Below are 12,358 nucleotides of genomic sequence, written 5' to 3' on the forward strand. Positions count from 1 at the left end.
GTGCATGCTGCAGGTTTTCATGTATTGCTAATTATGACTTGGTTTGGTGGGATAGTACTTCTGGCAAATATGTTTTACATCAGTCAAGTGGCAGTTTGTGAAAAGTATAAAAATACAAGGAGTATTTATGTGTAAGGAGGAAATTGTTCTATCATTTAACAGAATAAAGCTGCTAGTGGGTTTTTTTGTTTTGTTTTTTTTTAATCAAATTATAACTACTGTTAGTGCTAGGTAACAATTTGTTAACAGGTACAGTCTGGGATCATCACTGGTTAATCTCTAGCCCTAGTAAAATTAAAATTATTATGACTAAAATTATATCTGAAAGATTTGATATTTAAAATACATTATAACAATATACTTGAAAAATATAATAAAATATCATATTTAAATTAAAATTACCGAGGTATTCCCAGCGTGACGTTCATCTCTCCTCTTCCAGCAAAGTGAAATGTGTTGAGAGTCATCTGAGTGGAGGGTTCCCCGATGGACTGAGCCGCGAGCAGCCCCACAGCCTCTCCAGGATCACACAGAGCACGCTGCCATTTGTACTGTAAAAGATGACGAAGGCTGGACAAAGCAGACAAACGCGGGGTAGAAACACAAAATACAGACAAAATTAATTACATTCTAGGGCTCCAACTAATAATTATTTTAGAAGTTGACAAGTCAGCGAATAATAATTATATATATATATATATATATACACACACACACATATATACACACATACATACATACACTCATCTGAAGGATTATAAGGAACACCATACTAATACGGTGTTTGACCCCCTTTCGCCTTCAGAACTGCCTTAATTCTATGTGGCATTGATTCAACAAGGTGCTGAAAGCATTCTTTAGAAATGTTAGCCCATATTGATAGGATAGAATCTTGCAGTTGATGGAGATTTGTGGGATGCACATCCAGCTCCTGTTCCACCACATCCCAAAGATGCTCTATCGGGTTGAGATCTGGTGACTGTGGGGGCCATTATAGTACAGTAAACTCATTGTCATGTTCAAGAAACCAATTTGAAATGATTCGAGCTTTATGACATGGTGCATTATCCTGCTGGAAGTAGCCATCAGAGGATGGGTACATGGTGGTCATGAAGGGATGGACATGGTCAGAAACAATGCTCAGGTAGCCCGTGGCATTTAAACGATGCCCAATTGGCACTAAGGGACCTAAAGTGTGCCAAGAAAACATCCCCCACACCATTACACCACCACCACCAGCCTGCACAGTGTTAACAAGGCATGATGCATTCTGTTTACGCCAAATTCTGACTCTACCATTTGAATGTCTCAACAGAAATCGAGACTCATCAGACCAGGCAACATTTTTTCAGTCTTCAACTGTCCAATTTTGGTGAGCTTGTGCAAATTGTAGCCTCTTTTTCCTATTTGTAGTGGAGATGAGTGGTACCCGGTGGGGTCTTCTGCTGTTGTAGCCCATCCGCCTCAAGGTTGTGCATGTTGTGGCTTCACAAATGCTTTGCGGCATTCTTTGGTTGTAACGAGTGGTTATTTCAGTCAACGTTACTCTTCTATCAGCTTGAATCACTCGGCCCATTCTCCTCTGACCTCTAGCATCAACAAGGCATTTTCACCCACAGGACTGCCGCATACTGGATGTTTTTCCCTTTTCACACCATTCTTTGTAAACCCTAGAAATGGTTGTGTGTGAAAATCCCAGTAACTGAGCAGATTGTGAAATACTCAGACCGGCCCATCTGGCACCAACAACCATGCCACGCTCAAAATTGCTTAAATCACCTTTCTTTCCCATTCTGACATTCAGTTTGGAGTTCAGGAGATTGTCTTGACCAGGACCACACCCCTAAATGCATTGAAGCAACTGCCCTGTGATTGGTTGATTAGATAATTGCATTAAGGCAAGGGCAAGGCAAGTTTATTTGTATAGCACAATTCGTACACAAGGTAATTCAAAGTGCTTTACAGAATAAGAAAGACATTAAAATCACACAAATCAAAACATAAATTAAGGAGAAATTGAACAGGTGTTCCTAATAATCCTTGAGTGTATATATATATATATATATATATATATATATATATGCACACACACACATATATATATATATATACATACATATATATACACACATACATACATATATATACACATATATACACACATACATACACACACACACACACACACACACACATATATATATATATATATATATATATATACACACACATATACATACATACACACACCCACACACACGTGTATATATGTATATATACTATATATGTATGTGTGTCTACACACACACACACATATACACAGTGGCTTGCAAAAGTATTCATCAACCTGGAACTTTTTCACATACTGTCACGTCATAACCACAAATTTAAATACATTTTTTCAGCATTTTATGTGAATGAGCAACACAAAATGGCAAAGTGTGAAGTGGAAGGAAATATTTTACGAGATTTCCAATTTTTTAAATATAAAAAAACCTAAAAGTTTTTAAGGAAGGTGGCGGTTCCCCTCCCCGAACCGCCACCTTAACGTGGTGGAGGGGTTTATGCACCCGAATGATCCTGGGAGCTATGTTGTCGGGGGCTCCATGCCCCTGGTAGGGTCACCCATGGCAAACAGGTCCTTGGAGACGGGTCTGACTAAGAGCGGTTCAGAAGCCCCCATGAAGAGTAATACAACAAGGCCAGTTACGTCGCCCGGACTGGCGTTACCGGGGCCCCACCCTGGAGCCAGGCCTGGGGTGGGTGCTCGGCAGCGAGCGCCTGGTGGCCGGGTCTTTCCCCACGGGGCCCGGCCGGGCCCAGCCCGAAGGAACGACGTGGGGCCGTCCTCCCGTGGACCCACCACCTGCGAGAGGAGCCATGAGGGGCGGGTGCTGAGAGATCTGGGCGGCAGTCGAAGGCGGGGACCTCGACGACCGGATCTCCGGACATGGAGACTAGCTCTGGGGACATGGAATGTCACCTCGCTGGGGGGGAAGGAGCCTGAGCTTGTGCGGGAGGTTGAGCATTACCGGCTAGATATAGTCAGCTTCACCTCCACGCACAGCTTGGGCTCTGGAACCCAACTCCTTGAGAGGGGTTGGACTCTCCATTTCTCTGGCGTTGCCCGCGGGGAGTGGCGGCGAGCTGATGTGGGCTTGCTCATTGCCCCACAGCTCAGCCGCCACATGTTGGAGTTCACCCCGGTGAACGAGAGGGTCGCGTCCCTGCGCCTTCGGGTCGGGGACAGGTCTCTCACTGTTGTGTCGGCCTACGGGCCAAACAGCAGTGCGGAGTACACGGCCTTCTTGGAGTCCTTGGGAGGGGTACTAGACAGTGCACCAACCGGGGACTTCGTTGTTCTCCTGGGGGACTTCAATGCCCATGTGGGTAATGACAGTGACACTTGGAGGGGCGTGATTGGGAGGAATGACCTCCCTGATCTGAACCCGAGTGGTGTTTTGTTATTGGACTTCTGTGCTAGTCACAGTTTGTCCAAAACAAACACCATGTTCGAGCACAAGGGTGTCCATCAGTGCACGTGGCACCAGGACGACTAGGTCGGAGGTCGATGATCGACTTTGTTGTCGTATCATCTAATCTCTGACCGCTTGTCTTGGACACTCAGGTGAAGAGAGGGGCTGAGCTGTCAACTGATCACCACCTGGTGGTGAGTTGGATCCGCTGGCGGAGGAGGAAGCCGGACAGACCTGGCAGGCCCAAGCGCATCGTGAGGGTCTGCTGGGAACGTCTGGCGGAGCCCTCTGTCAGAGGGGTCTTCAACTCACACCTCCGGGAGAGCTTCTCCCTGATCCCGGGGGAGGTTGGAGACATGGACTCCGAGTGGGCCATGTTCTCCTCCCCACCTCTATTGTCAATGCGGCTGCTCGTAGTTGTGGTCGTAAGGTCTGTGGTGCTTGTCGCGGTGGCAATCCCTGAACCCGGTGGTGGACACCGGAAGTAAGGGATGCCGTCAAGCTGAAGAAGGAGTCCTATCGAGCCTTGTTGGCTCGCGGGACTCCTGAGGCAGCTGATGAGTACTGGCGGGCCAAGCGTGCCGCGGCTCGGGCAGTCGCAGAGGCAAAAACTTGGAGGAGGAGGAGTTCGGGGAGGCCATGGAGGAGGACTATCGGATGGCCTCAAAGAAATTCTGGCAAACCGTCCGACGCCTCAGGAGGGGGAAGCAGTGCTTCACCAACACTGTTTACAGTGCGGGTGGAGAGCTGCTGACCTCGACTGGGGATGTTGTCGGGCGGTGGAAGGAATACTTTGAGGATCTCCTCAATCCCACTGTCACATCTTCCGAGGAGGAAGCAGAAACTGGGGACCCGGAGGCGGACTCGTCCATCACCCTGGCTGAAGTCACTGAGGTGGTTGGCAAGCTCCTCGGTGGCAAGGCTCCGGGGGTGGACGAGATCCGTCCTGAGTACCTCAAGTCTCTGGATGTTGTGGGACTGTCTTGGCTGACACGTCTCTGCAACATCGCGTGGCGGTCGGGGACAGTACCTGTGGAATGGCAGACCGGGGTGGTGGTCCCTCTGTATAAGAAGGGGGACCGGAGGGTGTGTTCCAATTACAGGGGAATCACACTCCTCAGCCTTCCCGGTAAGGTCTATTCCAGGGTACTGTAGAGGAGAATCCGACCGATAGTCGAACCTCGGATTCAGGAGGAGCAGTGTGGTTTTCGTCCTGGTCGCGGAACACTGGATCAGCTCTATACTCTCCATCGGGTCCTCGAGGGTTCATGGGAGTATGCCCAACCAGTCCACATGTGTTTTGTAGATTTGGAGAAGGCATACGACCGTGTCCCTCGTGGCGTCCTTTGGGGGGTGCTCTGGGAGTATGGGGTCCGGGGCTCTTTGCTAAGGGCTGTCCGGTCCCTGTATGACCGGAGCAGAAGCTGTGTTCGCATTGCCGGCAGTAAGTCAGACCTGTTCCCGGTGCATGTTGGACTCCGCCAGGGCTGCCCTTTGACACCGGTTCTGTTCATTATATTTATGGACAGAATTTCTAGGCGCAGCCAGGGAACCACAGGATTTCATCTCTGCTGTTTGCGGATGATGTTGTCCTGATGGCTTCATCGAGGCAGGACCTGCAGCAGGCACTGGGGCGGTTTGCAGCCGAGTGTGAAGTGGCTGGGTTGAGAATCAGCTCTTCCAAATCCGAGGCCATGGCTCTCGACCGGAAAAAGGTGGCTTGCCCTCTCCAGGTGGGTGGTGTGTCTCTGCCCCAAGTGGAGGAGTTCAAGTATCTCGGGGTCTTGTTCACGAGTGAGGGAAGGATGGAGCGGGAGATTGACAGGCGGATTGGTGCAGCGTCTGCAGTGATGCGGTCGCTGTATCGGTCCGTTGTGGTGAAGAAGGAGCTGAGCCCAAAGGCAAAGCTCTCGATTTACCGGTCAATCTACGTTCCTACCCTCACCTATGGTCATGAGCTTTGGGTAATGACCGAAAGGACAAGATCACGGATACAAGCGGCTGAAATGGGCTTCCTCCGCAGAGTGGCCGGGCGCACCCTTAGGGATAGGGTGAGGAGCTCGGTCACACAGGAGGAGCTCGGAGTAGAGCCGCTGCTCCTACACGTTGAGAGGAACCAGCTGAGGTGGCTCGGGCATCTGCTCAGGATGCCTCCTGGACGCCTCCCTAGGGAGGTGTTCTGGGCATGTCCCACCGGGAGGAGGCCCCAGGGAAGACCCAGGACACGCTGGAGGGACTATGTCTCTCAGCTGGCCCTGGAACGCCTTGGGGTCCCACCGGAGGAGCTGGAGGACGTGTCCGGTGTGAGGGAAGTGTGGGAGTCCCTGCTTAGACTGCTGCCCCCGCGACCCGGCCCTGGATAAGCGGAAGAAAATGGATGGATGGGACTTAAAAGTGCAACGTGCAAAAGTATTCATCCCCCTTTTTCTTGAATGCAATCAATTGCTTTTAAAAGTTACCTGATGATTTTGGTAAGCTTGAATGTTGACCCAATGACTAAAAAGATTCCACCTGTGTGTAATCTTGTCTCAGTATAAATGCAGCTGTGCTGTGAAGGCCACAGAAGTTTGTTAAGAGAGTGTTGGGGAGCAAACCATCAGATCTTGAACTGTTTTGTCAGGAAGAATGGGCAAAAATTTCAGTCTGTAGGTGTGCAAAACTGGTGGAGACATACCTCAAAAGACAAGCAAAAGGTGGTTCCACATAGTATTGACTTAGGGGAGCTGAATACTTTTGCAGTTTTTTGTTTTTTTTTATCTGGAAATGTATAATTTTCTTTCTACTTCACACTTATTTTTTGTTACTTATTTACATAAAATGCAAAAAAAAAAAAAAAGGTTAATTTGTGGTTGTGACTTGAGTTCCAGGAGGATGAATACTTCCGTGTTCCGGGCATGTCCCACTGGGAGGAGGCCCCGGGGAAGACCCAGGACACACTGGAGGGACTATGTCTCTCTCCTGGCCTGGGAACCCCTTGGGGTCCCACCGGAAGAGCTAGCAAGCCACTGTATGTTTAGTTTAGTTCATATTATATTAATCATATACCGTAAATTTCGGACTATAAGCCGCTACTTTTTTTCTACGCTTTGAACCCTGCGGCCTATACAGCAGTGCGGCTTATTTATGGAATTTTACTGGATAACGGCCCTGGGGGGCGCTCTCTAGCTATAAACGTAAAAGTGAGACAGACGTGGGGAAAGATTCTGCTCTGAAGAATTCACTAGTTTTGATTTTGAACGATCATTTTGCGCATCATGAAATGGATATGATGCAGTTTTTAAGATAAAGAAGGAAATAGAGCAGGGGTCGGCAACCTGTAACACGCAAAGAGCCATTTGGACCCACTTTCCACGTAAAATAAAACACTGGGAGCCGCAAATACTTTTTGACATCTAAAATGAACACTATGTATAATAATAATAATAAAATATAACGGAATAATGTAGGTTTTATTTTCACGGACAAGCCTTCTACACGTGGCAGATAAATATGGCAAAAATAACTTAAGCTCACCAAACCGCTGCATCAGTGGGAGCCCTGCACTGATTATGTGATTATGTCTACTCTGCTCCGCAGTTTCTTTAAAAAAAAAACCCTCCAAAGGCGTATCGTTTAATCCCAGGTGCTTATTCTACATGTGCCATAGTAGTTTTGAAGGTTTCATTGCCTCATTTGCTTTTCCCGCATATTACGCAGAGCGGACTGTGCATGAGAATCACCTGTAGCTACAAACCCAGATTTTAAGTAGGCATTGTCTGTTAAATTTATCTTTCTTTTTCTTGGAGATCGTAGTCTCCTCTTCTGGCTCCTCAATTGCCTTTTCCCCTTTGTTAAAAGCTCTCCAAAGACTTTTGTTTTGGCTCATTTTCACTCACTTGTGGGTCAACTTTTGGGCGACATGTCTGATGTGTTATACGTGATACGTCATTGCGGAGACAAGAGCAGATAATATACTTGCTACTACATCAAATAGATTTCTGTGGCGATTTCCAGCAGGATTTTCATGATACATCTACGGACGAGCTTATTAGTGTGTCACTAGGGACGGGCGAAAGTTGCTCCTGACCCCTGTGCACACAGCGTCTGAAAATCAGGGCTCTTTACGCAGGACTGTGTCTGTGTGACGTGAGACGTGAGCGGTGTTTGTTTTGAACATTGTTCCATGAGTGTGCCGCTTATTTTGAGCAACGAAAAATAAGAAAATATAATTTTATTTTAAGATCATAATAATCTTCCAATTTAAACTACAATAAAAAAGAGCTAACAGAAATAAAATACACTTCAATTAAATACTTAAAATTTATTTTCCCAAGCCACACAGAGCCGCAGTATAAGGCTGAAAGAGGCGCATGCGGCTCCGGTGCCGCGGGTTGCCGACCCCTGACATAGAGCCACTGCACGAAAGCTCGGCATCAATGAATCCAACTTGGTCAATGTAAAAAGACGACAAAAGTTTTCAGAGGAAATAAAAGCAGATTTTCCGTGTTGGTGCAGCTTTATTTTCTAAACCTGTAGGTGTGTTCATCCCGTGTTGATGTCGTGTTGGTGCCAATTTTCAGGCAGGTGTCGGTGCACCGTTTTCTGTGTAAATATCTCATGTTACGATATGAAAACCTGCGGCTTATATTCAGGTGCGGCTGAATATAAGCCGCCCCACACACACACACACACACACCCCCACACACACACACACACACAGTGAGGCAAATAAGTATTTGAACACCCTGTGATTTTGCAACTTCTGCCACTTAGAAATCATGGAGGGGCCTGAAATGTTCATCTTAGGTGCATGTCCACTGTGAGAGACATAATCTAAAAAAAAAAATCTGGAAATCACATTGTATGAGTTTTTAAATAATTTATTTGTATGTTACTGCTGCAAATAAGTATTTGCCTTTGTTTGCAATTACAGAGGTCAAATGTTTCCTGTAGTTTTTCACCAGATTTGCACACACTGCAGAAGGGATTTTGGCAGAAAAACACCCCCATATCATGATGTTTCCACCCCCATGCTTCACAGTAGGGATGGTGTTCTTTGGATGGTACTCATCATTCTTCTTCCTCCAAACACGGCGAGTGGAATGAAGACCAAAAAGTTCTATTTTGGTCTCATCTGACCACTAGGGATGGGACGATATTAAATTTTAGACTCACGATTATCGTGGCCAAAATAATCGCGATTAACGATATTATCGCGATAATTATTAACCTGTTAACGTTCCGACGGCCCGAGCCTACTTTACAACTTTACAGCAATGTACATACACTTCTGCGTCACCTACACAAACAATCTACACATCAAATGAAAGCTGCGGCGCTCGTCTTTCTGGATATGCAAACCATTTTCACCTGCAATCACCACAGTCCTGACAGGAAAGATGTTTTTACAGAAAAGTCACCAAGTGTGAATCTGGACTTCACTCACCATTGAGCGCTCTGGTTCTGTTCTGTTCACACAAAGTTGGTCTCATTTGTTCTGTAAAGGTCCAGAGAATATAATCCAGTCAAGAAATTATGTCCACAAAATAAGATCCTCCATGTCCAATCTGCTGCAGGAAAGTACTCCAAATATGAAATCTGCTCTGTCACTTCTTTGCCTTTCTTTTGTCGATTTCAGGCATAATAAACGTCTGACAGCACCAACTTTGTTTCCCAGTGCTAAACACACGTGTCAGCTTGTGATTGACACCAGTGTTGGCCAATAAGGTGGGGGTTGTGGGTTACTGAGGCCGCAGACAGCGAATCAGTGCTACAGATGACTGAAAGTTTACGCCCCACTCTTCCCCTTGTAGAATCAACCAATTACATCACACACATTTAGTGACATTTTGCCCTTACAGCCAATGAGCGGCGGGACAGGATGATGTATCACATGGCATGGTTTTCCGTAAACAGACGTACCCGGAAGAAAATGTGTACTCCTCAATGCCATGCTGCCGAAATGGACCGGTCCTTGTTGCTCCAGAAGTGACGCAAGTGCCCGGCGACGAACACTTAATTTTTTTAATTAAGGCACTTTGGTGAATTGGGAAACGAGTGGATGCAGAAATGTGTGCATAATGTCGCATTTTACGCACTGTTGCTTTGCATTTTAAACAAGACGAAACGGAAAAAACAAAGGGAGTACGTGATCGAGGACACTGTGGATGTTTGTACAAGTTAAACTAGAGGCATCTCTGACCTGGAGCGGTTCATGGCAAAGAGTAAAGATCCCACAGTGGACTCAGGAGTAAAGGACCTTATTTTTTGATGGATTGGATGCTGTTCTCGATCGGTAAGCGTGGTTTACTCTGCTATTGACTTAATTGTAGGTAAAATATACCGTGTATAATCGTTAGCTTTGCTTCTGTGCACATAGTGCGCATTCGGACCATGCGCTCGGGCACACTTGTGTTCAGCTGTATGACTTAGACTTAATTTGTCTATTATTTAAAAGGTGTGGTTTTATTCTGCAGTTTGCATTATTGTAGGTAAAAATATAAGATGTACACACATTAGCATCTCATCTGTGCGCACGGGTGAGGCGCGCGCTGGTACGTTCCTGTGGAGAGTTACGGATCAGACTTTGTTTATTGTTGATATCTGACAGAATATAGTTCAGACAGAGATAAGCACAGAAGCTACAAGTGTCATTGCTATGTCAGAGTGGGCAAACACAACAAACTAACATCTAAACGTTGTATTGGAACTGGAAACATGAGGCAGTGTGGTGCCATAAAGGCGATTATAATCGTGCGCGATGATCGTGATTATTAAAAAATGCCACGAATGATTAATTGCGGACCTTATTTATTGCGATTAACGATATTATCGTATATCATCCCATCCCTACTGACCACATGACTTTCTCCCATGACTTCTCTGGATCATCCAAATGGTCATTGTCAAACTTAAGACGGGCCTGGACATGTGCTGGTTTGATTTTAAACCATGACATCTTAGTGTATTACTAACAGTAACCTTGGAAACGGTGGTCCCAGCTCTTTTCAGGTCATTGACTAGCTCCTCCCGTGTAGTTCTGGGTTGATTCCTCACCTTTCTCAGGATCATTGAGACCCCACGAGGTGAGATCTTGCATGGAGCCCCAGTCCGAGGGAGATTGACTGTCATGTTTAGCTTCTTCCATTTTCTAATAATTGCTCCAACAGTGGATCTTTCCTCACCAAGCTGCTTGGCAGTTGCCCCGTAGCCCTTTCCAACCTTGTGGAGGTCTACAGTTTTGTCTCTTGTGCATTTTGACAGTTCTTTGGTCTTAGCCATGTTAGTAGTTGGAGTCTTACTGATTGTATGGGGTGGACAGGTGTCTTTATGCAGCTAACAACCTCAAACAGGTGCTTCTAATTTAGGATAATAAGTGGAGTGGAGGTGGACATTTTAAAGGTAGACTAACAGGTCTTTAAGGGGCAGAATTCTAGCTAATAGACAGGTGTTCAAATACTTATTTGCAGCGGTAACATACAAAATAAATTATTTACAAAATCATACAATGTGATTTCCAGATTTTTTTTTTAGATTATGTCTCTCACAGTGGACATGACCCCTCCGTGATTTCTAAGTGGGAGAACTTGCTAAATCATAGGGTGTTCAACTATTTATTTGCCTCACTGTAGGTGCAATGAAAAAACAATTACCCAAGAGGTACAGCCAGATGCCCATACCTAAAGCACTGGAAATAGCCAAACAAAGGCTCCAAGCCTTAGAGGTACACACAAGATAATGAAGCCAGATGAACAAACCGCAACACAACTGGCGAAAGTGTATGCTCAGGAAAGAGTCTCAGGTATGAAAAACTGGACCGCACCAGGCCCTGACATGATCCACGCCTACTGGCTAAAGAAAATCACTACTCTCCATGAGCGCCTGGCAGCATATATGAACGAGCTGCTAATGGATGGGACTCACCCTGAATGGCTGATCCTGATCCAGAAGGATCCCTCAAAGGGTGCAGTCCCATCCAACTATCGGCCAATAACCTGTCTCTCGGCAACATGGAAGCTCATATCAGGCATCATCGCATCGGCAAAAATGCCAAGGGAGTCAAACACCAGCTCCTGGTAGACCAAACAATCGCCCAAGACTGCAAAACCTGTAAGACCAACCTGTGCACTGCCTGGATTGATTACAAGAAAGCCTACGACTCAATGCCACATTGAATCACTGATCATTGAATGCCTGGAGCTGTACAACATCAACAGGATTGCAAAACTCAATGAGGTTGTGGAAAACCACACTTGAGGCCAATGGCAAGCCACTTGCACAAGTGATCATCAAATGCGGCATATACTGAGGAGATGCACTGTCCCCACTGCTGTTCTGCATAGCCTGAACCAACCAAATCATCAACAACACTGGCTATAGATACAGACTCAGGAATGGGGCCACCATTAGTCACCTCCTTTACATGGATGACATCAAGCTGTACGCTAAGAATGAGACATCGACTCACTGATCCACACCACCAGGATCTACAGCACAGACATTGGAATGTCATCCGGGCTTGAGAAGTGTAGCCGGATGGTGACAAAGAGAACGGGTCTCACTCGCAGAAGGAACAATAGAAGACATTGAGTTACAAGTAAGGCCAAATACTTCAGGTGAATAAGGCAAGTCCTAAGGAGTCAGCTCTATGGCAAGAACAGACCCAGGCAATAAACAGCTACGCCCTGCCAGTAATCAGATACCCAGCAGGAATCATAAGCTGACCAAAGGAGGAGAAACAGACTAGACCCAAAAGCTCCTGACCAGGCATGGGGGTTTCCATCCCAAATCCAGCACCCTGAAACTGTACACGAGCCGTAAGTAAGGAGGCCGAGGATTAATGAGTGTGAGAGTAGAGTCCAGAATGAAACATCCAAGATCCATTATCAAGAACATAGGCCCCA

At 46.3% G+C, this 12,358-nt stretch overlaps 1 protein-coding gene across 1 annotated transcript in view; it reads right to left on the bottom strand.

The window, feature by feature from the left end:
• The window catches only part of polr1a (RNA polymerase I subunit A), a 55,279-nt gene that overhangs the window by 8,328 nt on the left and 34,593 nt on the right, over window positions 1–12,358 (bottom strand). The window contains exon 29 of the mRNA XM_055224751.1: window positions 403–570. Coding sequence (XP_055080726.1) covers window positions 403–570 — 168 coding nt within the window. The remainder of the gene's footprint in view (window positions 1–402; window positions 571–12,358) is intronic.

Source organism: Periophthalmus magnuspinnatus, chromosome 10 (assembly GCF_009829125.3).
Source record: "Periophthalmus magnuspinnatus isolate fPerMag1 chromosome 10, fPerMag1.2.pri, whole genome shotgun sequence".
In the NCBI taxonomy this organism is placed as follows: Eukaryota; Metazoa; Chordata; class Actinopteri; order Gobiiformes; family Gobiidae; genus Periophthalmus; species Periophthalmus magnuspinnatus.